At 40.1% G+C, this 25,765-nt stretch overlaps 1 protein-coding gene across 1 annotated transcript in view; it reads left to right on the forward strand.

The window, feature by feature from the left end:
- The window catches only part of LOC127420663 (adhesion G-protein coupled receptor V1-like), a 213,783-nt gene that overhangs the window by 129,812 nt on the left and 58,206 nt on the right, over positions 1 to 25,765 (forward strand). Inside the window, 2 exon segments of the mRNA XM_051663101.1 lie at positions 948 to 1,108; positions 1,262 to 1,362. Of these exon segments, the coding sequence (XP_051519061.1) occupies positions 948 to 1,108; positions 1,262 to 1,362 (262 nt within the window).

Raw genomic sequence — 25,765 nt, forward strand, 5'->3', positions numbered from 1 at the left:
TGGCATGCGGACACATGATGTCATAACTTTCTTTTTCCAAAAGACCCAATTAAGTAAGATATCTGAACCTGTGCACCTCTAGCTTCATGTGGGAACAGAGCTCACCATATAACTGTATTAGAGCGCTTCAGTGCTTCATATTCCATAATTTTGTAGAAAATAGACATTCTTTATGAAGTAAACTTATGAAAAGCCATCAATATTTGTCTAAAATGTCCACACTTTTGGACTAAATTTTCTATTGGGTGTTGTTCACTGAAGCCTGCTTGAGACAAATCAATGGGAGTTTACATCAGTGAATAGGCATGTGTGTCTTTATAATGGTTTCATTTTCATAACTTTCGCTTTGATGCTTTGATATGTTGACATACATGAAGAAATAGCTCTTGCAGTAAATTTTCGATTGTGAAACAGTGGCTACATTTTAAAGCTGAAGTATTAGACTTTTCTAATGACCTATAGTTTTTCACGATTAAATAAAAATTGTATGGTAATAACATGCAGTTAATGTAGACAAAACCGATCATGAGGCCATTTAAAGGGATTAAAAATGGGATAGGATGTCTCCTATCCTTGTTTAATGTTCAGAGACAACTATAAGAAAAACATTCCTTGATAGACTTAATGAAGAGTGTAAACACTGTGGATTCTGTGGGACTTTCAAAACATTGCTCTGTTTGTTTGAGCAGCCCAACTTCTGGCTCAACCAAAGGTTTGAGTTTGGGCTTGGATTACCTGTTTGTCCATACAAAGGAAGATGGGGGTTTATAGGAAACCTTTTGTAAGCAATCATCATTTTTGCAGTTCTGTTTGGTGTTGCTACTGATGCAGAAATGACAAACTTTGCCTTTAAAAATTTATAAAACATAGCTGACCTTTGTGTTTATGTACTTTTAGCATTATATGTGAATTGTCATGATTATTTTCGTGTGATTTCTCCTCTCCAGCTGGCTGTCTGATGGTCAGTCTTGCCGTGTGGTGGACGACAGTCAGAATTTCGTGGAGTGTGCGTGTACACATCTGTCTGTCTATACAGTGAATGTAGAAACCGGAAGTTTTGCTTCATTCAATGAGGTCTTCTATGCTGCAGGCTTCATATGTATCTCAGGTAAGATCAGGCCTGGTTTTTCTGTCTAAATCTCTATGGATTAATTATATCTAGTTACTTCTGGTGACACACACTTCCAGTTTGATGTGATAAGTAATGATGCATTTCTTGTGGGGAAAATGCATGCAATTTGTGTCTTTTTCCGGCCCACAGGATTTGCCTTGGCCATTGTATGTCATTTGCTGTGTGCTAGATTCCTTATGTTCGCTGCCAAACTCCTCACACACATGATGGTGGCCTGCTTAGGGACTCAGGTAAGATTTCAGATAAATTACCTCTCTTAAAAAGACTAGCATTAGTCATCAGCATAGGTTATGTTTTGGATTTATCAGAAAGACCATGTTTGTCAACTGGCTTCACCAGCTATTTTGTGCTGGTAAGCATGGCTATTCTAGTCCTAAACCAGCACTGACTAGTCTGGACTAGCATGGAAATTCATTCAAGCCTAGTTCTTTTTAGTGACATCAATGGACATCATCCGGGCCGTCCTTATTGTTCACTTCAGCCCCATATTGTGTCTATAATGTATAAAATACTGTAGCCTGGGTCAGTGTGTATTAAATAAGTACAATATAGCAGCTCATAATGCATGAATAGTGTAGACAGAGACACTAAGTGTGATCTCAAATAAATCAGGGTTAGGAATCAGTGTCAGGATCTAGCGGTGACATCAACAAGACACCTCTTGCTGCATATTATGGCCTATTTTGCATCTTTGGGCCAGTTCAAAGATACAGTATGACATTGTTTAGTCCCAAGACTTGTGTTAATTTCAGTAGGAGCTGAATGTAGAAGTTTTGTGCACACTTTGAATAAGATATTGAGGTCATTATGCAAAGGTAGTGTTATGGTGTTTAACAGTGCTTTCTTTTGCTTTTGCTGTAGTGAAAGTGTACTGTAACCTCAGTGCACAAAGAGGGCATCAGAAATGCTGTAACTGCATGTTTTGACTAAAAACAAAAAAAGAACAAAAAAACATCATGCAATAAGGAATAGTTCAACCACAAATTCACAAATACAGAAAGGGAACCAGCTTCAAATGACCTCAGTACTTTTGGTGGTTACAATGTAAGGGTGACTTAAAAGGGGACCATGTTTCTTTTTTAGTCCCCTTAGCTTTGATGTGGTCTTAGATTCCTTGTTGTTCACACCATAACTCCTTAAGAACTCAGACCCCATAACAGCTGGGGTTTTCACGATTATGTTATTTGACTGACAAGACATTGTCATACACATAATTGCTATTATGATGATTAATTGTCATACACATTGTCATAAGTCTTAGTTGTATGTGTGCTTAATACAAACACCTTAAGTAGTAATTTAATTATATTTAACTTGGAATCATATTTAAAAATAGGGACTATGGTATTTTATTTCCGTTATGGCTTTACATTTTTTTAATATTGCACAGGGATAGAACGACATGAAAAATATTTTTAAAGTTAAAATATTTCTAAATACTTCAAATATGGCAACTTTAAATTTATAGTTGTTTATGAAACACAGACTGCCCAGTCAATATTTTCCAATAGTTATATCTGTCGGTCCTAAATTCTTCATTTTCACACATTATGTTAAGGCTCTCCGATAAACCCATGATGTCAGGGTTTGCAGGAAGGAGGACACAAGTGCAGGCATGAAACAAAGAGGATTTTATTAAATGAAAGAAAAACGGAACAAAAACTCTCACGATGGAGAAAAGTGGAAAATAAACAAGACACAAGGTACAAAAACTGACTGAGGCAGAACAGGACTAGAATGACATGACTAGACAGTGTAACTCACAAAACGATCCAACACAGGTCAGAGCACACAATGGAAATATAATGAAGGAGAAATCGAGGCAAACGAGGAGGGCAGTTGAAACTAATTAACAAAAGATCAGGGGGGGTTGCAGGTAATCACAAGACACAGACACGAGTGCACATGGCCATGAAAAATCAAACAGCCAAGTGCACACGCACAACAAGTGTCTCCTCTGTGTCACAGTCTGTCACTAACACTGTGTGTATGAACCTGCATTGACCAAGAACATTTGTCATTATGTGAATGTTAAATTAAAGTGAAACCGGAGTGCTTTTCGTTCACCATCGAAATCCTCGCTTGTATTTTCACGGGAGTTTGGCGTAAACCTCCGCAAACAGCGCACACATCATAGCGCTTAAAAGCGTTTCATCTTCACGCGCTCTTCAGAAGCAGCTCTTGAATGCTGCCAGTGTGCGGTTCTATATAGTGCTCGCATATTAAGACAAGACTGGAAAATGAGACAAAAAATTATGTTCATGGTAATCATATTCTCCTAAAATTCCTTTGTTTGGACAGTTGAATGTGATTGGAATTTGAAGTACACAATAATCACAGATAGATCAAATAATCTCAGTATAGAGATTATGTATGTAAAGCATTTATGTTTGGCAAGCCTCAAGGTACTTACAGTATGTCAACAAAATGCAAAGCAGACTGGCATCTCTTCACCATCACATCGCTCGAATCAATCGAACCACAAAAGTTTGAGTCGATTGACCTTTTAGGGGGGTCTTGGATCATTTGGGTTGTTCAAATAAATACGTTATATTGCTCTGAGGTTGCTTGAAGTGCTCAGATGAACTGTGAAAAACACCCTTAGGGACTGATAGCCTCAGTCACCATTTACTTTCAATGTATCTTTTTTTTTTTTTTTCATATAGATTTGGAACAACATGAGGGTGAGTAAGTGATGATGTTTTCTTCTTATTTTTTCTTTTTTTTTTTTTAAATGAGTCACGTATTTTGAAAATGGATTCAGATTAGGGTTTTTAGTTTTTTGGGGAACTTGGGATCAGATTAGTTTTGTGTGAATAGACGGATGTTGAAGGTGTATTTTTGCACATATATCTTTCAGACCAAGCACATCAAGAAACCCAAGAACCTTTAGATTCAAATGCACAGAGTTTGTGCCCGTCTAAATTGGTGGGGGACTGATAATATTTTCTAAGAAATGTGTAATTACTGCTTGGGCGAACACTTCCAAATGGGCTACTGTGTTGAGCCCTGACAACTGAACTATCCCCATGCACCCTTCCCTCTAAAAAGAAGAGGGGGGCCATTTAGCCAGTGGCCTGATACCTGTGGACCGGAGTGGGAATTTTCCACTGGTCCTGATCTCATATAGAAAAAGAAAACAAACATGGCCTTATTTAACGGGGCTCAGAAACCCCAGTCGCATTCTGTCATCCGTTAATTGTTTGGCTTTTCTTTACCTGGATGGTGTAGAATGGAAAATTCCAGTCTGGCCATCCCAAGAAGTCATGCGTCATGCAGGTTCGGTACCATTAACAGCTGGGCTCATGTTTTGTCAAAGGATGTTAAAAGGGTAATAAGATAAATACCCTGTAGACTTTGGAAAAGTTGCTCAAAGTCGATTTAGGACTTCCCGTTAAGCATGCTTGCATCACTGAGATGTTACTGAGTGTGTGCATCATCTGAAAGCATTGTTTTCTATTTAAAGTGTTATTTGTGTACAAATAAACTGATAAGCAGTGATTATAGGAAAGTGATACTCCAAGGCATACCTTCTGATCTAAAAGTTTAAAAGCCTTTGGGACTTTAAATGGATATGGTACACTTTGGTGCTTTACTGCTTTATTTTTAAAGCACAAATCCTTTTTTTATTTGTATTTTTATTTTAGTTATTTATTTGCTAGAACTATTAGATATGTTAGATAAATTATTATCTAACATAGCATATACAAAATAGCTTGTTTTAAACATCAAATGTCAAGCTTCTCTTTATTGTAACTTTTAATGTATTTGTAATCACTTGGCTTGAGTGACATTTTGGGTGAAGTTAATGTTTTCAGAATGTCATACATAAAGCACACTCTTACTTGGGAGTATGACATTTTGTTTTACCACATTGTGCACAAAAAAATACAAAAGAAAAAAAAAATGATGGGAAAAAAAAATGCGTTTTACTCCTAAAAGCATTTCTCACATTCAGCCACAAAGAACAAACAATATTTCTCTTCAAACAGCCATTCCCCTTTTCTCTCATGACTACCTGAGTGAGCGCTTGAGGGTGAGACAGGACGACATGCACTATTGAGCAAGACAACTGAAGATTTTAGTTTGTGGAAATTTACCCGGGCTCGCTCACCTGGCCCAATATGTCAGTGCAGATAGGACTGTTCTTATGAGCAGCAATAACACACATTTAGCGGGTGTAATCAACTAGCGAGCTGCTGCCATAAAAGGCTTTTCGGGAAGCTGGTCTTTAGATTCACATGCATGGTGTAAAACTAAAGACCAGTTTTCACCGAATAATACATACAGATTTCCTGGTTTGTATTAGACTTGCTTAAACAGTCACAATACAGTAATAAAAGGCAATTTAAAAAGAAAATATTTTACTTATGTACACACACATGAAATATGTATTTATTTATTTCAAATCAAATATATTTTTCCTTTTTAGGTAATTTGTTGTAAAAAAAAAAAAAAAAAAAAATCTGCATTCTTCACACTTGGCATATGTGGTGACAATTCTGTGTTGGAAGTCACAGTCATGATGATAGTCCTAGACAGGGGTCAGAATTTCCAAGAATCAATTACGCTCATTTTAGGGCGTTTTCACACCTGGCTTGTTTTAAGCATTTGTTTCATAACCTGGTGCATTTTCACCAAAACTATCGGTCCGAGACTGACTGGACAAGGTAGTTTTGGCCCGATTTCAAAGCGGTTCTGGAGTAGTTCGCTTGTGGTGAGAATGCAATCCAACCTAATGGACCAACAAACCAACCGATATCCATATGATAATCGTGAACATACCTAATAGATCTTTGGAGAAGAAATCTTTAGGTCAGCACGTCTTTGTAATACATTATCAGAATGCGGATACAGACATTTTGATGACTATATTATATATAGGCATGTAAAAAAGGTGGTGCTTAATACTTACTGAGGTAAGAACAGACACTGGTAGGATGGCGTTAGCAAGTTTTTTACAGATGAAAAACAAGAAAGAATACCATTTAGGAGGCATGAAATAAAACTATCTGACCAGTTTTCATTTTAACCATCCTTGCGTGGCTTCACTCTCTCTGTTGTGTATGTTTTTGTGTACGAGAGAGAGCAAGAGCTCTGTGACCGTGAGAACAGGTGCTTTCCAATGCAAAAACGATGAAATAAGGTACATTTTGCAATTCGTATCCATTCGAGTGACGGATAATATGTATTTGTAGTGCAGCCTAATTTGGAATGCGCATTCTGTACCATGCAATGATGTTTTGCATAACCGTGACATAAACAATACTCAGAGTAGTGCCGGTTGACATATTTTCACAGGTATATCATTTTAACCCATAGATGTATGAGCCAAATCCCGGAACAGCCAATGAGAGGAAAGTTTGCTCTCATTTAAGTGACTTTTATTAACACTTTTTTTTTTTTTTTTTTCTTTCTCTCATTTTCTCCCCAATTTGGAATGCCAAAATCCCAATGCGCTCCAAGTCCTCGTGGTGTGTGTGTGTGTGTACACTGCCGTTCAAAAGTTTGGGGTCACTTGACTGAAATGATTCTCATGATCTTAAAAACCTTTTGATTTGAAGGCGTATGCTTAAATGTTTGAAATTAGTTTTGTAGACAAAAATATAATTGTGCCACCATATTAATTTATTTCATTACAAAACTAAAATTGTATTTAAAATTATTATTATTATTTTTTTTTTTAAATTGATGACTTGGACTGAATAATTAAGAAAAGCAGCTAATAAGTGCCCAGTATTGATGGGAACTCTTTCAAAACTGTTTAAAAGCATCCCAGGGTGATACCACGAGAAGTTGGTTGAGAAAATGTAGAGTACATTTCTGAAAATTCTATGCAAAGGGTGGCTACTTTGAATATGCTAAAATATAACATCGTTTTTATTTATTTTGGATTTTTTTTTTTTTAGAAACAACACAATTCCTATAGTTCCATTTCTGTTCTTCCATAGTTTTGATGACTTTACTATTATCCTTAAATGTGAAAAATCATAATAATAAAGAATGAGTAAGTGACCCTAAACTTTTGACCGTGTGTGTGTATTATATCAATATCACATGAGCAAGAATGCGATATAGCCCTACATCAGCACTGCTGTGATTCGGCCACAGGCACGAGGCCGCAGGCCTCATTGCAGCATTGCTGATTTAGGGCCATATAGCATGATTGCAAGTGTGATATTGCTTATATACAACAGTTCAATGAACAAGTAAATAAAAAAATAGGAAAAACTTAATACGGTCATAAAAACGCATTTGTGTATGGAACTACTTTTTACGCGACGGACCAGAATCTGCCGTTGCTGGTTCAAACCAAATGATGCGTCCAAGCCTTCGTTAGTAATTCAAAAATGTCACTTCAGAAATAGTATCACGGCTTGTGCTGTTTCTAACAAGTTATTGAGAGAGATGGAGCGTGTGCGATCACCTTTTGCCACTCCCAAGCAGAGATGCTTTCAGATTTATGAAGATTGGCTTTCTCAGTGGAAAAGTAGCCGTCCAAGCGGGGGTAGCTGGTGCACAAAAGTCATTCACTATAGAAACTGCAATCTCCTCTGCCATTTTAAACTGCACGTCCTCTCCAATGTGGAAAGTCCGGTAAGAGGTAAGTGCCTTGAGTTGTGTAATTTAATCAGTCTGTTGTGTCTCTCAGCTTTGATGGGCCTTAATGCTGAAGTTATTTAAAGCCATTTAAAGCTATTTCCTAGCTTTAGTAGTGTAGTAGTAATACGAGCGATCGCATAGAGCTGTTGTATGTAAACACTGACTGACGCGGATTCACTTCATGTCACCTAACTGGCTTATATTACACACAAAAATGATCTTTTGCCACCACATGCTGGCTAACATATATATGTAATGTAAAAAAAAGAAAAAATACATGTAAAGAGACATACAGTAGCTCTTAACACATCTGCACTGCTCTTACACTTTAGCACGAACACAAGCAGAGTGTCCGAGTGCTGGTGGTGTGAGACCATCAGTGCTCATGGAACGTCTCTCGTCCAATCAGATTCGAGGACCAGAACTAACTTGTGTGTGTATGTGTGTATATATATATGTGTGTGTATATATATATATATATACACACTCACGTAGCACTTTATTAGTAACACTATGGTCCTAATAAAGTTCCAGACGTAGTCTTCTGCTGTTGTAGCCCATTCACCTCATGGTTTGATGTGTTGTGCATTCTGAGATGCTTTTCTGCTCACTACAATTGTACAGAGGAGTTATCAGAGTTGCCATAGCGTTTCTGTCAGCTCGAAACAGTCTGGCCATTCTCTGTTGACCTCTCTCATCAACAAGACATTTTGGTCCGCAGAACTGCCGCTCACTGAATGTTTTTGTTTTAGGCCCCATTCTCAGTAAACTCTAAAGACTGTTGGGCGTGAAAATCCCAGGAGATCAGCAGTTACAGAAATACTCAAACCAGCCTGTCTGGCACCAACAATCATGCCACAGGTGATATCACCGATATCAGTTTGTTTTTTACCTATTCTGGTGTTTGATGTGAACATTGACTGAAGCTCCTGATCCACATCTGCATGACTTTATGCACTGCTGCCACATGATTAGCTGATTAGATAATTGCATGAATACATAGGTGTTCCTAAAGAAGTGCTCAGTGAGTGTATGTAGGCTAAATATACTGTGTGTGTGTGTGTGTGTGTGTGTGTGTGTGTGTGTGTGTGTGTGTGTGTGTGTGTGTAAAATATACACACACACACACGAAGCTTCAGCAAAGTCATGCTTCTAACCACAAGTGGAGAGCTTTAGTTTTAACCATAGAACTTTGCGATGCTGTTTGCGAATGTTCGTTGTAACTATTTTTTTTAAAAATACCAAATTGTTGGACTATGTATGTTGGTAATGATAGAACTTGGGACCATGGTTGGCTAACAGTGCTTTTGGGAAACACTTCCTAGGCCCAAAAAAATAATAAAGTAGAATAAATCAATCTTTAAATCATTACTCCTCCCAAAATTTATCTAGAAAACATATGAAGTTTTTGACAGCCCAGTTAGGATCAACCCATCTGTTGCATAACATTTTGCACAGTAACATTAAGTACAGCTGAAAAACATCTTCCCACATGTTCCCACATAGGAATACTGCATATGAAAGTTTGTGATGCTTTTCTTTCTCTCCTCATTATTATTACATTTACAATGACATTATGCATTACATTTTAGTGAGGATCACACTAAAAATCCATATGGCAAAGATCTTAGGAATTAAACTTTCTAATAAAACCCTTACTGTAGCTTACATAAAATATAAGATGAATCAGGATTTCTTTCTGAAAATAAAACGCACTAAAAATAAAATACAACAGAGTACGTATGTTACAATATCATCCTGTCCTTCCTGTACAGGTCCCAGAGAAATGACTGCTGCCACAAGGCATTACAGTCTAGAAACCAGCAGATTTTTCTGGACTGTAGGTTTTTTGGGTGTTTGCTAGGGTCCTCCTAGAGAGTCTTGGGCAAGTAAGCAACCACCCAAGTCAAAAGAACCTATCCCCAAGTCTGTGATATCCTGATCCCTCCTAGATATTCAGCTTCTAACTGGGTTCCAATAGTCACCATTCGCTTGATTTGATTTGTCAATACACATACAAACAGCTTGGCCAAAAATGATCCCCCTTTTATGTTTAAAATGTGTTGTTTCAGTTTCTTCTCTACTACTTTGACTAAATGTATAATGTTAGGCTATTTTATTGTTTTTGTGTGGCACAGACAAACAAAGTGAAGAAATTGGCCGTTTTATTGGGTTCTGTTTAAAGAACTAAGGGTAAATTCCATATATTATGTTTTGAAATCAAAGCTACATAGGGAACAGAATGAGACAGTAACAGAATGAGACACAGTCTTCAATGTAAAAATTATTTTATCCCATTTTTATTACTTTGACTATTGATTCTGCATATGTGAGCTGTGATGTACTGTTCATGAGGATCTGAACACAGTTTTAACTTCACAGAGCTCACAGTAATTTGTGTTGTTTTCCAGGGAGCATTTATTTGAGAACAAATACTGAATGTTTTGAAATGTCATCATCCGTTGTGTAGTTTGATTTGTGCGTGCTAAAATTGTGGCCTCTTGGAACCACTGGACAACAGCACTGGGTTTGGCTACACAGTGATGAACCCAAAGTGACCCACATTAGACCTTGAACACCTCAGGTCTCTCCAAAAAAAGCTATGTAAACAGAGGCATAGGGCTGGTGTGGCCTTTAGCACAATTCTCAACAGCATTCAAACAGCTAACAGTGTGCTAATGCGGCCTTTTGGCCCACCACTAACAAAACAGTGCCATGGGAGTACCATATTTTTTGGATGTGTACCATGGTTATTCATTGTACGAACTTACGAATCATGTTTTTCAAGGACTTATTAAATCGTTCGACCAACCCGTCGGTTTGCGGGTGATAAACGCTGGTGCGAATCGATTTAATGCCTAAAAATTCGTACAGTTCGCGTAGTGTACGTGACATGAATATTGTGCCTTGATCAGTGAGGATTTCCTTTGGAATCCCCATTCGGGTGATAATTCTGAAGAGTGCCTCCGCAACACTACGTGCTGAGATGTTGCGTAGAGGCACTGCTTCCAGATATCGCGTTGCATAGTCCACCAGAACTAATACAAAGCGATGGCCACGTGCAGTCCATTCTAATGGTCTGATGAGGTCCATGCCACTTCTTTCGAAGGGAACCTCGATCAACGGCAGAGGACGCATTGGCGCTTTTTGGGTGGCCGGTGGATTCACCAACTGACATTCACGGCACGCCGCGCACCACTTGCGTATGTCGCCGTGAATGCCCGGCCAAAAGAAACAGTCCATTATACAGTTCAAAGTCTTTTCCTGAACTAAGTGACCAGCCATTGGGTTATAGTGAACCGCCTGGAAGAGTGTTTCCCTACGGCTCTTTGGTACTAATAGCAGCGACGTATTCTCTTTGGTCTGAGTGTCCTGCGTCACTCGATACAACCGCTCTTTGATAATAGAAAAGTACGGGAATGTGAGCTGAACTTTAGGCTGGAGCTGTTGACCATCAATTACCTTCACTTGGTCAAAGGTGTGCTTGAGGGACTCGTCACGCAACTGCTCCAGATGGAAATCCCTGTCAGGGAAACCCTTTAGTACGGGAATTCCCTCGTCTGCGTCATGACGCGGGGCAGACGTCGACGGCCCCAGCACTGCCTCTCCAGCCATTCCCTCGCACGTCACACATCGTGACACCCCTTTGCAGGACCCATCCACTCACATTACCCTCAATAGATTTTTAAAGCCAGGCCAATTGGTTCCCAGAATTAGTGGATGGGTGAGGCGGGAATTAACCGCGGCCTTAACTCTATGCCTTTTTTCCCCTGAATCGTATCTCAACGGTAACCACCGGATACTTGTGAATGTCACCATGCACACACCTTACCCTCACCCATTTATTCTTATCCAATGCCCCGCCTTGCACCAAGCATTGGTGGATAGAGGTTTAGGAACAACCCGAATCCATCAAAGCTTGATGTGTATCCCTTTTACTTTTTACCGGTATCCGATACCTGCGAAGCATCAGGGATCCGGATCAGTGTCCCAACCTCCATCACCAGACATTGATCCTGGCAGTGCCTGGCTTCCCTGCAGCCCCGATAGACCGGCCCAGGCTATGCCAGCCCCCTCTCTGGCGATAAGGCACCGGAATACCTGCCAGTCCTCCGCTTGTGCCTGGAGCAGGGCTTGGAAACGTTGTCCTAGCTCCAGGCATAACTCCAAGAGGGCTCGTGTTGGTCTTGCTGGATGCAGGCGAGGGACTTGATAACTTCGTCTAGCGGTGTAGATTCCATAACGGTGTTATCCTCCAATTCCCAGGTTTCGGCACCACTGTAACAAGTTTCTAGTTTCGTGAGCAATGGAGGAGTCAGGAGACAGTGAACAGTCCAAGGTGAGTATTTTATTACTCTCTCTCAATGTCTTACAAAACTAAAACAAAAGGGGCTCTTGGTGGCGAAACACACAAACAGGTCAATACTATCATATGCAGTTTCAGGAATAGGCTCTGGTCTCTCTCTCCCATTCCGACGCTCTGGCATGCCTTTTTAGGTCTCCCTCCGCCATCACTATTATTAGAGACAGGTGTTAGAGATAATTATGACCCAGGTGACGAGACTTCCCCGTTCTCTCCCGCAGACCGACACATGACCACGCCCCCCATGCCACATATACCTTGGCTCATTTCCTGCAAAAATAATACTTCACAGAAAAAAAAGACATTTCTATCATTATTTACTCATTGGTATGTCATTCCAAACCTGTATGCAATTATTTGTTTCTATGGGACACAAAAGGAGAATTTTTAAAGAATCTGTGCGCACCCATTTTCCATTCAAAGACACTTCATGGAAGTTGCAATGTCTGTGAAGTTCCATTAAAAACAAAACAAAAAATAATAATATAAAACAGCATAAACATTATTTTAAGTCAGTTAAATATTTTTTTATCTGATTCTTTTTGGTGAACTGGTTGATTCGGTTTACAAATTTGAATGAACAATTTGTTCATAAATCGTTCTGATCCGGTTGTAAAGTTCTCACATAAAGTGATCACATGGCAAAGAACTTTTCTCACATTTTCCAGTATTAGTTTGGAACTAAATTTCAGAAAAAGACGTATTTAATCTTGATACATCAACAACTATGATTCATTACATCCAAAATTAAAGTTGACCCTGGTCTAGTTTACAGACCTAGTCTTTCCATGCAGCGAAAAGTGTGTACACATTACAGAACACAAGGACAGAACCCAGAGCTCTGAAAGAAACAGCCAAAGGCCATTGTGAATGTTCCAAAATAGACAGAGTGACCAGGCTTCTGTCACATTTCCAAGAAGCTTTAGGATGTGCTGCCAGATAGGAAGGAAACCATCAACAGCCATTCCATAAAGCTTCAGGGCTATTTTGAGTTATATTGTTAGTGCTCTTTGACTGCGTGACTCTGTGCAGTCTGCTTGGTGATGTGGCCAAAACAAATGGTTTACAGCCTAATGACAAACTGTCTTTACATTTACCATAGTTATCAATGCATTGCAGGAATTGTGAGCCACTGGTCTTCCTACAAGTTGTATTGTAATATCTGTAGGGGTCACTGTAGCTCCATGACCAAACCCAACGCATCTTCTGTAGAATAGAACATGCTGGTAAATGCCCAACCCAACCCAACTTGATATGTATATGTATCATATGCATAATCTAATTTAAATGTAAATATTTATTAGCAGCTTCAGATCCATTAGGACATAGAGAGCAAAAATATGAGTATTTTCATATGTTTAATACGTATGACTACAGTTGTACTACAGTTATTGTACACAACAACATGGTCCTAAAAATACATGCCATTTTCAAGCAGTTTTCAGCTTTTTCTGATGTGTCAGCCATCATTCCTTAAAAGAATAGTTCACTCAAAAATGTCAATCTTATGCAGAACATAATTTGAATAAATATCCCGGTCCATCGTTGCAATACAATGACACCCAAAAGTGTCAAAAGTAGTCCATGTAGCTTGTATGTCATACAAGTATTTTTTTGTTTAAAATCACAATGAATTTGCATTGCATTTAAAGACAGACCGGGATATTCATTAAAATATCATCTTTGGTGTGTTGCATAAAAAAGGACATACAGTTTTGGAACAACATGAGGGTGAGTTAAATGTTATATTTTTGTTGTTTTTGGGTGAACTACTCCTTTAACAATACTTTTTAGAGAGGATTTGTGTCACATACCCACCGTACTGAATGCTACTGAATGATCAAAGTCTGGGGGCTGATCTTTTTTTTTTTTTCAGTCACCATTGCAACTTGGAAGTTCTGTTTATGAATGTTTTCCCATGGTTACTTTTATTTTGGCTGGACGGCAGTGTCCGCTTTGACCCGAGGTGTACCAAGATGAAAGCAAAACTGAGGCCAACTCTTCTGTTCGCCATAGTTTGGCACGAGACAGATGATGGCATGTGTTGTTTTGAAGAGGAGCGCAGTATCAGGCAGCTAGGAGATTTGTGACAGGGACAACAGCAATACAGAGTGTCTATGAGTTTATATGTACTGTAAGAGTAAGGCTTGCTTGGTTTTATCACAGTCAGAAACTTCAAGGATTTTTTCTAGGAATAATAAAGCAGATTTGAAGTGTGTGAATAGCATGTCTGAAGTTTCTTTCATTGTTTTCAAAGTTGTTCAAAGATCTAAGTCTTTCTAAATTTTTCAAGCTTTTTAAGTGATTATTAAACACTTGCTTGTTGTGTGGTCGTAATTGAATATACAGTGGCCCCAAAAAGTATTTTGGATACTTATGTCACACTTAATAATGTATGAATCCCATTGCATTTGATTATCAAATATTACAGCAAGTTGCATCTGCAAAGAAATTATGTGTTCCACTATGATTGTCAACCAGAAAGTGTCAAAATACTTTGTCTTCATTTTAAATAGTATATCTATCATTTTATCATCTAAAAAAAAACGTATTTTTTTTAAATGTTTTGCTTAAAGTGTGCTTGTGTTATCTTCTGCTTGGTTTGATATTTTGTTGTCAAACGCAATGACATTCATTCATTTTTAAATGAGGTAGTGGTTGTAAGTCAAATATCTAGTGGGAGTTATGTGTTTCATAACAAAACAACATTACATAAACATGGCTATTAGATTAATGTGAGCCACATGTTAAAGAGCACCTATTGTGGTTTTTAAACGTGCCTGATTTTGTTTTAAAGGTCTCATACGATAGATTTACATGCATCCAAGGTCATAAAACACTTTAATTTGCTCAATTTAAATTGCAGCATTACCTTTTTTTTTCCCAGTGTCAAAAACGACTCGTTCAATGATCCATTCTAAAGGATTTATTCTAAACTCCTCCTTTCAGAGAGCCTACTCTGTTCTGATTGGTCAGATGTCCCAGTCTGTTGTGATTGGTCTACTGCTTTGTGTAGTGTTTGAGGGCGGGTAAAGCTATAGTATATAACACACTACATGAAAGGTAATATTTGAAAAACCAAAATAGGTGCTCTTTAATTGTTATATCTTAGGGAATGGTACAGCTCCCATAACTATTTGAGTCATTTCACCTTATTTATCTTTCTGTTAAAACAGTTCTAATTCCTTAATTATATTGAGATGTGTGATATATATATATATATATATATATACACACACACACTGATAGCTTTTTTAATAGCTCTGCTTCCTTACATTTCACTGACGATATAAGATTTATATTGTTAAAATAATGAAACATGTTAAAGGACAAAGCAGGAAAAACATTGATTTCTCATCATTTCACATAAACATCTTTTATCTTTTTTTTTTTTTTCTAATTTCAAGCCAAGTTTTGCTAAATTCTTTATTGAAAAGGCTGTAGAAGATTTTCTGTTTGATTTGGATTTCCTTATGAGACATTGCCCACGCATCTAATTCGCTTGGTATTTTGTCATGGCTGAGCATGCTTGTCATGCGTGCTTGTGAGTCACACATCAAGAGTCAGGTGCGGCCTTCCCACACTGACCCACTAACCGCGTCTCACAACCATTTACACATGACACCTTTTCCCGATGTACCCACTGTGGTACGCACAGAACACGTGCATATACTGTACGCATAGCGCAAGCCAAAAGCACACACCTGCAAGCACTATGGCTGATGAAAGTTTGCAAAAATACTGCGAGAAATAATTTTCTTAATTAAAATGTTTGTCTTGTTTTCCAGTAGAAATATCTAAACATCCTTAAAACAAGAATTTACTTGAGAAGAAACATTTTGTGAGATAAAAAGACTTGTTTTCAAGTCTCCATTGGATGAGAATAAACAAAGCTCCACAACATTATTAAACTAAATTTCAGGGTTTACACACAACGCACATCCAACTCATTGCTTCTGCATATATTTAACTGTTCACATACTGTAAGCACAGCAGTGCCATAAACTATCAAACAGTCATAACATTTGAAATATTCATGTATCAAACTGTTTACTTGCTGTTTTGCAATCTGGTCCAAGAGTTTTTACTGCCCTATCCTTCAATAACAGTTACTTTGAAAGCTTGAATTGTATTATGACTCGTTCAGAAGCAATCCATGCTGATATGAACTGAAAAAAACATACAATCTACACTGATATGAGCCAAAAAAACAAAAAAAAAAACACATACTGTACATAGTCCAAAAGCACGTTGAAATGACACACACACATAGGTGCACTGAGGCACACATCGCCAGAAACACATAAAAACGGTCAAATATGTCCATCTAGTGCATGTTTACATACACCAACAATTACAAATAGCAGAGATGTGCAAACGTTTGTGCTCAAAACAGCAAGAGGCAGAGCAGATGAATGAAAGAGAATTGCTTCTCCTCTTCAAAGATGTAATTTGACACCTCGTCTTTTAAAAGTGACGAGATGCATGACAATGGTCAAAGACATCTGTCTAGTGCATGTTTATATACAAAAATAATACAAAGTAGTTCATATGTGTCCCCTTTGGTGTTCAGGAATAGTTGGCCACATTAAGCCTGTCTGTCCTGCTCTCTCTTTCTCTCTCTGTTTACGATATTTAGAACTGAGCGCCAGTGGGCGGGGCAGAGGGTGCACATATTTTGGGATGTGTAAATACAAATGAGCAATGTCTTGTGATGTCATGAACACAGATTTTAAAATGAGATGTTTCAGCAGGGTGGTAACTATAAATGCTCTTTTTAGACTGGGTAGGAAGTTTTGAGTTCTGACACTAACAGTATGTTTTTGTTGTACAGTTACCTCTTATATGTCTAAATATCAAGGATAATCTGATTCTCCATTTCATGACCCCTTTAAAACAAATCAATTTGCCAATTGCGTAAGTAAAATAAAACTAATCCAATACATACTGTATTCTCTGAAAACAAGCCTTAATATCTTTTGCCATTTTTCTTCTCAAGTAAATTTATCTTGTTTTAAGAAGGTGATATTTAAACTGGAAAACAAGACAAAAATATTGATTAATAAAAACTAATTTTTGCAGTGAATATTCCCATCAAACCTGAAGGTTAGGGTAAAGCCCACCGAAAAACAGTCAGCTGTGGCAAAAGCTTTGTGGGGATTTTGCTGCCATATGGGAATGGAGGCAGAAAGATGGAATAATAACAGAGATGAAGGTGGATGTTGGAATCTTTACATACCTCTGGCGCCCACTCGCTGCCCACTGCTGAGTCTGGAAGCAGCAAGTTCAGACCAGTAGCTGTTAGAGGAGGGGGGTGGGAAGGGAAGTTGGGGGGTGAGAATGAAAGAAAAAGGGAGACTGAGAACCAGGATAGTGCTTTCAGTGACACATAGGAGATATGGATCGTCTGGTTAACGTGACTCATCACTCGCACTCTGCCAGTGATGTAATCTTTTTGGCCAGTGCTATAATTAGCTCCTTGTGTCAGGATCCTGTCACTTTGTCAGTCTGGGTTTTTGTGGTGACAGGATCCTGACACTCTTGTTCTGTGTCTGAGTTGTGTTTCATTTTTTGTCTCTTTGTGAGCATATGGCTTCGGGTTGTGGTTTCCCTGCCATGCGCCCTTCGGTCGGTCTTGTGTTTCATGTTCAGAGCATGGTGTCTGGATCCTGACTCTCCTGTCTGGTTCAGTTTCGGTTCTGGTGTCAGGGTTCCGGACATTCATGCTCCATGTCTTGTCTTTTATTGGAGTGAATGCATTGCTCTTATGTCATATTGGTGGCATACTCTCACATCAATTGTTTGTGTCTTGTGACCACGGGCGCGGGCACGCTTCGCATTGTGCTAGCTTTGCGCTGCGTGTCTGGGTCGTGAGCCATCTTCACATTGTTCTGGGGTTTGGTCACTCCTTTCTTAGATGTTGGTTTTATTTGTGGCCGAACTCTCCCACAGGTGTCTTATCTCCTTTTGTCACCTGTTGCATGCATCGCGTGGTGTTTGCCTCACGATGTACGCTCAGGCTTTGTCTAGTGTGAGAGTGCATTGCTTTGTTGGCGTTGCCATGCATTCTCTCGTCCTGTCTGTCGGTTGGCATGAGCACATGTTGCCTTATTGTCTTGGCAATATGCGCTCCTGCCATTCGGGTGTTTGTTTTTTGTGAGAGCACGTGGCTTTGTTTTGTTTCTGTTTTGCCTTGTGTCTCTCAGTCCTGCATCATGCCACCTCCTTGTTTTCCCATTATCAGTTCATTTCTCACCTGCCCTGCCTATTAACCTGTTGATTTCTCTCCCTATTTTAGTCTTCTCGTGTGCACTGTACTGTACCATTTCATCTTGTTTTCTCGTCCTGTCGGTCTTGTGTTCTGCTCGTTTCTGCTCCAGCCCAGCTTGTCTGTGTGCTTGCTGCCCTGGACTTTGTTTTTCCCCTACGGGGTAGTTTGTGATTGGTTTTGTTTATTTTTTGTATTAATAAAACCCTTTGTTTGCACTCTGTGTTTGGGCCCTGCCTCAACAAACCATGACACCTTGTGCCAAGGCAACATCAGCAGCAGGCGAATACATCGGTGAGAGGAGCATATGTGCCTTTCCATCCCCACCTGCCAGCAGGTCTTCCCTACCTTCTCAGACCTGGGAGGGAGACAAGGGGAGGGGAAAAAAGAGAGGGAAAGGCCAACATGGAGTGACAGCGGGGGAGAGAGAGAGGAGAGAGAGAAAAAAACATACTTGCCGGTTCTCTGATACGCCATAGCCTGGTCCTCGGTCACCCCTCCACCCTCTAGTGGATGACAGCCGCTCCTCCCCGGGTGGATCAGATGCAGTCCTCCGGCCCCTGGAGGACGGAATGCCCCGCCGCGTTTTGGTGGATGGTAGGGGTCTCCTCCACCCCTGGCAGTGGTTCTCCCACTCCAGGCGGTCAGCAGTGAGCCCCTCCCTGCTCGCGGATGATTGTCTTCTCTTCAAGGATAATCTGATGACCCCGCCATATTTTAGCGGCCGGTAGGGGTCTCCTCCACCCCTGGCAGCGGCCCGACTGTAAGGAGGTAAGGAGCCCCTCCTCCCCTTGTGGTCAGCGGTCATTCCTCTGCTTTCAGGTGGCCGGGCTCCTCTGTCCCCCAACTGCTCCTTTGGGGTGGATGGTAGTGACGAGGACTCTACTACGGTGTATCCCTCCTCCTTCCTGGGCTTTGGCACCAATGTAACAGGGTAAAAGGGAAAGGAGGCGGCGAGAACCTGACGAAGCATCAAAGTAATATTTAATTAAACAAAAAGACACAAACATAACCACATACTGGGCAGCTGCCTGTAGCTCTCTCCCGAACTGCTACCTCCGGCGGCCTTTATCCCTCTCGTCGGCTTGATTAGCCTGATTAGGGGCCGGGCATGCATCATCACAGCCCGGCCCCGCCCTCCTCCTTGCCACAAAGTTATATATTACTTTATATATCACTTGATATATTGCATAGTACTTAAATGATTACAGTTCGTGTTCCGCTGAAGAAAGAAAGTCATACCGAGTTGAGTTTGAGACAGCATAAGGGTGAGCAAATGATGAGAGAATAATCATTTTGGGTGAACTATTCCAAGCCAAGTGTATTTTCCTTGATACTTGATGACAAACACATACACTATATTGCCAAAAGTATTCGCTCATCTGCCTTTAGACGCATATGAACTTAAGTGACATCCCATTCTTAATCCATAGGGTTTAATATGACATCGGCCCACCCTTTGCAGCTATAACAGCTTCAACTCTTCTGGGAAGGCTTTCCACAAGGTTTAGGAGTGTGTTTATGGGAATTTTTGACCATTCTTCCAGAAGCGCATTTGTGAGGTCAGACACTGATGTTGGACGAGAAGGCCTGGCTCGCAGTCTTCACTCTAATTCATCCCAAAGGTGCTCTATCGGGTTGAGGTCAGGACTCTGTGCAGGCCAGTCAAGTTCTTCCACACCAAACTCGCTCATCCATGTCTTTATGGACATTGCTTTGTGCACTGGTGCACAGTCATGTTGGAATAGGAAGGGGCCATCCCCAAACTGTTCCCACAAAGTTGGGAGCATGGAATTGTCCAAAGTCTCTTGGTATGCTGAAGCATTCAGAGTTCCTTTCACTGGAAATAAGGGGCCAAGCCCAGCTCCTGAAAAACAACCCCACACCATAATCCCCCCTCCACCAAACTTCACAGTTGGCACAATGCAGTCAGACAAGTACCGTTCTCCTGGCAACCACCAAACCCAGACTCGTCCATCAGATTGCCAGATGGAGAAGCGTGATTCGTCACTCAAGAGAACGCGTCTCCACTGCTCTAGAGGCCAGTGGCGGCGTGCTTTACACCACTGCATCCGACGCTTTGCATTGCACTTGGTGATGTATGGCTTGGATGCAGCTGCTCGGCCATGGAAACTCATTCCATGAAGCTCTCTACGTACTGTTCTTGAGCTAATCTGAAGGCCACATGAACTTTGGAGGTCTGTAGCGATTGACTCTGCAGAAAGTTGGCGACCTCTGCGCACTATGCGCCTCAGCATCCGCTGACCCCGCTCTGTCATTTTACGTGGCCTATCACTTTGTGGCTGAGTTGCTGTCATTCCCAATCACTTCCACTTTGTTATAATACCACTGACAGTTGACTGTGGAATATTTAGTAGTGAGGAAATTTTACGACTGGACTTGTTGCACAGGTGGCATCCTATCACAGTACCACGCTGGAATTCACTGAGCTCCTGAGAGCGGCCCATTCTTTCACAAATGTTTGTAGAAGCAGTCTGCATGTCTAGGTGCTTCATTTTATACACCTGTGGCCATGGAAGTGATTGGAACACATGAATTCAATTATTTGGATGGGTGAGCGAATACTTTTGGCAATATAGTGTACACTGATCAGCCACAACATTAAAACCACCTGCCTAATATTGTGTAGGTCCCCCTTGTGCTGCCAAAACAGTGCCAATCCGCATCTCAGAATAGCATTCTGAGATGCTGTTCTCACCACAATTGTACAGAGTGGTTATCTGAGTTAACATAGACTTTGTCAGTTCGAATCAGTCTGGCCATTCTCTGTTGACTTCTCATCAACAAGGTGTTTTCCGTCTGCAGAACTGCCCCTCACTGGATGTTTTTTGTTTTTGGCACCATTCGGAGTAAAATCTAGAGACTGTTGTGCGTGAAAATCCCAGGGGATCAGCAGTTACAGACATACTCAGAACAGCCCATCTGGGTCGGTGCTGTTTTGGCGGCACGAGGGGGACCAACACAATATTAGGCAGGTGGTTTTAATATTGTGGCTGATCAGTGTATGCATCCTCTAGATAGGAAACAGCCTAGCCGTATCTCCCTTCTGAGGGAGAGTTAGACAGATCTGGTCTGTTATTACCCTGCAATTCTTTCCCTTCACACCACTCTGGATATGAGGGGATGTGCAGTTTTCCCTCAGCCAGTGATAAAAGTTATGGGTCACAGACTAGCTACTGTAATTGCTGCTCTGCTATTGAGCACATGTTTGCTTGCAAAATTGCAAAAATGAACCTCATTCATTCTCTTGTGTTTAAAGAGCACCTATTATGGCTTTTAAACATGCCTAATTTTGTTTTAAAGGTCTCATACAATAGATTTACATGCATCCAAGGTCAAAAAACACTTTAATTTGCTCATAATTTAAATTGCTGTATTACATTTTTTTCAGTGTCAAAAACGACTCGTTCAATGATCCGTTCTAAAGGATTCATTCTAAACTCCTCCTTTCAGAGAGCCTACTCTGTTCTGATTGGTCAGATGTCCCAGTCTGTTGTGATTGGTCTACCACTTAGTGTAGTGTTTGAGGGTGGGTCAAAGCTGTTCGCGAGCAGCCAATGAAGACCAGAGGGCGGGTTTTTTTTACCAAATTACGTAGGTTAGAACAGGAAGTAAGTCTGGAATTACTAATGACTCGTTTCAGGTGTTCAGAATCAGTTCTTTCTTTTGGGAGTCAATAACTCAATTTGTCATGCAATTTGATTTTTGAAACTTTGCAGACTTTTTTACATTCATAAACAGCTATATAATACACTACATGAAAGGTAATATTTGAAAAACCATAATAGGTGCTATTTAACAGCAGCTGTGCTCTTTTTCTCTCTCTCTCGACAATTTGAGAAATGTTGTTTACACCCATACTGTTTATGGTAAAAGTAAGTACATCTGTACTATAAACACAATGCATATCAGATTTTATAGTCTATTTTCAGCCACTACCAGTTAAGGGCTTGAATGAATCTAATGACAAACTAAACAGATCCACAGAATATTATCATCAAGTGCATCTGGTCCTGAGGGCTAACTCCAGGCCAGACAGTCTCAGACGCAGAGCCCTTTAATCTCCACGCTGTAGCTCTCTATCTCCCGACCCCCAATCTCCAACCCCCAGCTAGCTTAATTATGTCATCAAAGCCTACACACTTCACATAAAAGGGGTGCTGACGTCTTATTAATCAGGAACAGCTAGGCAGGAGCCCAACTTGCCTGTATTTATACATATTACTGCAGGCCAAATTATCAGCTAGGGGCCAATGATAACCCCAATTTAGAATGATGTAGTACGATAAGAAAATAGTTTGCTTGTGATGAGCAGACTTGACTTAGCTGCTACTTTTAGCTTATGTTCAAAAGTCTTTTCCAATGTCTCCTTAGCCTAGAAAGGCTATTAGGGGAAGGGCGTGGTGACAAACAGCACCTAATGTTACTGATGTGCTCATTTTAATAGGCATGTGTGAGCAGAATAGAAACCTGATCAGAGATCCCCTCCCTGTTTATTCATCCAAGTGTGCGCCCTGGGGATGACTGCAGGAACAAAAACATTTTGCTTTAGTGTGCCTGAATGAAGGTGGCATTGAAGAGCCTGTGATATGTGGTGGATTTGTAGTTTGAATTTTAAAGGGCCACAAAGTTTCAATAGTTATAGGGCAAAATTTGTCAACTTGTGCAAATACTCTTGAGACAGCAAGATGCTATTTTGAGTAAAAAAAATAAAAATAAATTCAGATAATGCTTTTTCAAAATAACCACTTCAGAAAAGGGTGCATGATTTCCAGTTAATTTATTTAGTCAATTACATTTGGCCTTTCATAACATCTCAAGTATTCTATAAACAAACCAATCTCCATTGTGATCTGATCAGTCCATGTGAGCCTGTTTTGAACATTCTTTGGAACAAATATATTTCCCCCACTTAAAGGGATAGTTCACCCAAAAATGAAAAGTCTCTCATTATTTACTCACACTCATGCCATCCCGGATGTGTATGACTTTTTTTCTTCAGCAGAACACAAATGAAGATTTGTAGAAGAATTTCTCAGCTCTTTTGGTCCATTCAATGCAAGTGAATGGGTGCCAAAATTTTGAAGCTCCAAAAATCACAAAGGTCAGCATAGAAGTAATCCATATGACTCCAGTGGTTAAATCAATGTCTTCAGAAGAGATTTGATATGTGTGGGTGAGAAACAGATCTATATTTTAGTCAATTTTTACTGTAAATTCTCCTCCCTGCTCAGTCAACCTCAACTTTCACATTCTTCTTGTGTTTTTAGTGATTCACATTCTTCATGCATATCACCCCCTACTGGGCAGTGATAAGAAGTTCTAGCAAAATTTTACTTAAATAGTGATCTGTTTCTCACCCACACCTATCATATCACTTCTGAAGATATGGATTTAACCAATGGAGTCTGGATGGATGGATTACTTTTATGCTGCCTTGTGTTGGGCATCCATTCACTTGCATTGTATGGACCTACAGAGCTGACATATTCTTCTAAAAATCTTAATTTGTAGGTGGGGCCTGGGTAGCTCAGCAAGTATTGATGCTGACTACCACCCCTGGAGTCACAAGTTCGAATACAGGCCATGCTGCGTGCTGAGTGACTCCGGCCAGGTCTCCTAAGCAACCAAATTGGCCCAGTTGCTAGTGAGGGTAGAGTCACATGGTGTAACCTCCTCGTAATCGCTATAATGTGGTTCTCGCTCTCTGAGGGACGTGTGGTGAGTTGTGTGTGGATGCCACGGAGAATAGCGTCCACACACGCTACGTCTCCGCTGTGGATTGACGGTCTCAGACGCGGAGGCAACTGAGATTGAGGTGAGTCATTACGCCATGAGGACTTAGAGCGCATTGGGAATTAGGCATTCCAAATTGGGGAGAAAATAAAAAAAAATAAAAAAATAAAATCTTAATTTGTGTTCTGCAGAAGAACGAAAGTCATACACATCTGAGATGGCATGAGGGTGAGTAAATGATGAGAGAATTTTAATTTTTGTGTGAACTACTCCGTTAAAAGCAGGTGTTTTCAAGGGGGGACCATAAACTCCTGCAACAAAAGGGGCTTTTTACCCCAAATACTATCACTTCAATTTATGGACAGTAATTGAAAAATATGTGATTTAGTCATCTTCAACAAAAGCACCCAAAACACAACTTAAGCTGGTGAGCAGCAATGCTGATCTTTTCAGCAGTGTTAGCTACATACATTTGTAACATTTTAAACATTATTTGATGTTAGATTGAATTACCTCGAAATCAACCTTTAGGCATTGCACGTGGTGACCTCACGGATCAGGAAACTTTAGTTAGTGTGTGGGGGGTGGGGGGGGTTTAGTCCCGTTGTACCCTACTTTATATTTTATTTATTTATTTATTTATTTATTTATTTATTTATTTATTTTTCCTTTTGCTTTACTCTGCCACTTAGGTTTTTGTTTTCCCCTGGGCTTGTTTCATATTAGTCCTCCTCAAAGTGCAAATGTCACACAAACCCAATATGGTTTCGTAATCTTTATTGTTTGTGTTCATAAACTCTCCTACAGATGATAATCTGCCATTGTGCAAAGCAAATGTAGGTCAAAAATACTGAAATTGTGACATGGACCATGAATGAGCCTACATTTTAGCTTATTTGTATATGAGATTGCACCATGACCTGTTAACTAACACACACGTATTGCAGCATAAACACATAATCAACCCACCAGCTCACGACTACCCAGAATCACCCTTCCCAGCATGCACCTGTTGGACACTGCACATTGCGGATGTCCCAGCCATCTTTTCCTTCCTCCTTTGCAACCTGCCTCTCACAGCATCCCATCCCCTCGTGACGTTTATACCAACAAAACTAATTTAATACCATCCCGTTTGTAATGACCCTACATTTTCCTTTATTCAGCAGGAAGGACGGATTTTCCAAAGGCACTGATTCCTTAAAAACCCCATTCACTTGGGTTTTCCAACAGGGTTGAGAAACACCCTATTGTTTGCATTGAAAGGGTCACAGTGTTCATAGACTGTTATGTAGTGCCCTCCACATGAGAGCTGTGCACTGCTGAGCAAAGCTGGTAGTGCTGCCAATTTTTTCTGTTTCCACAAATACAGGTCTGTGAGGGCATAGGCAAGGTCAGACTATCCGGTTGTTTTTGTTTGGTAAGGTTTTCTGTGAGATTTTGTTTGAGTTTAATATGCAGTCTTCCTGAAGTGTACATTGGCCCTTGGAATTGGATTATACCTTGTCATACAGTTGGTTAGCTTTAAACAAGAGCAGCTATTAGATACTAGGAGCAGACTGTTATTAGCATGCTGTCAGGAGGACCAAGGTCAGCTGTTCCTGCTGTACACAGCTCCTTTTTCTTTTTTATATTTGGACCT

Source organism: Myxocyprinus asiaticus, chromosome 3 (genome assembly GCF_019703515.2).
Source record: "Myxocyprinus asiaticus isolate MX2 ecotype Aquarium Trade chromosome 3, UBuf_Myxa_2, whole genome shotgun sequence".
NCBI lineage: Eukaryota > Metazoa > Chordata > Actinopteri > Cypriniformes > Catostomidae > Myxocyprinus > Myxocyprinus asiaticus.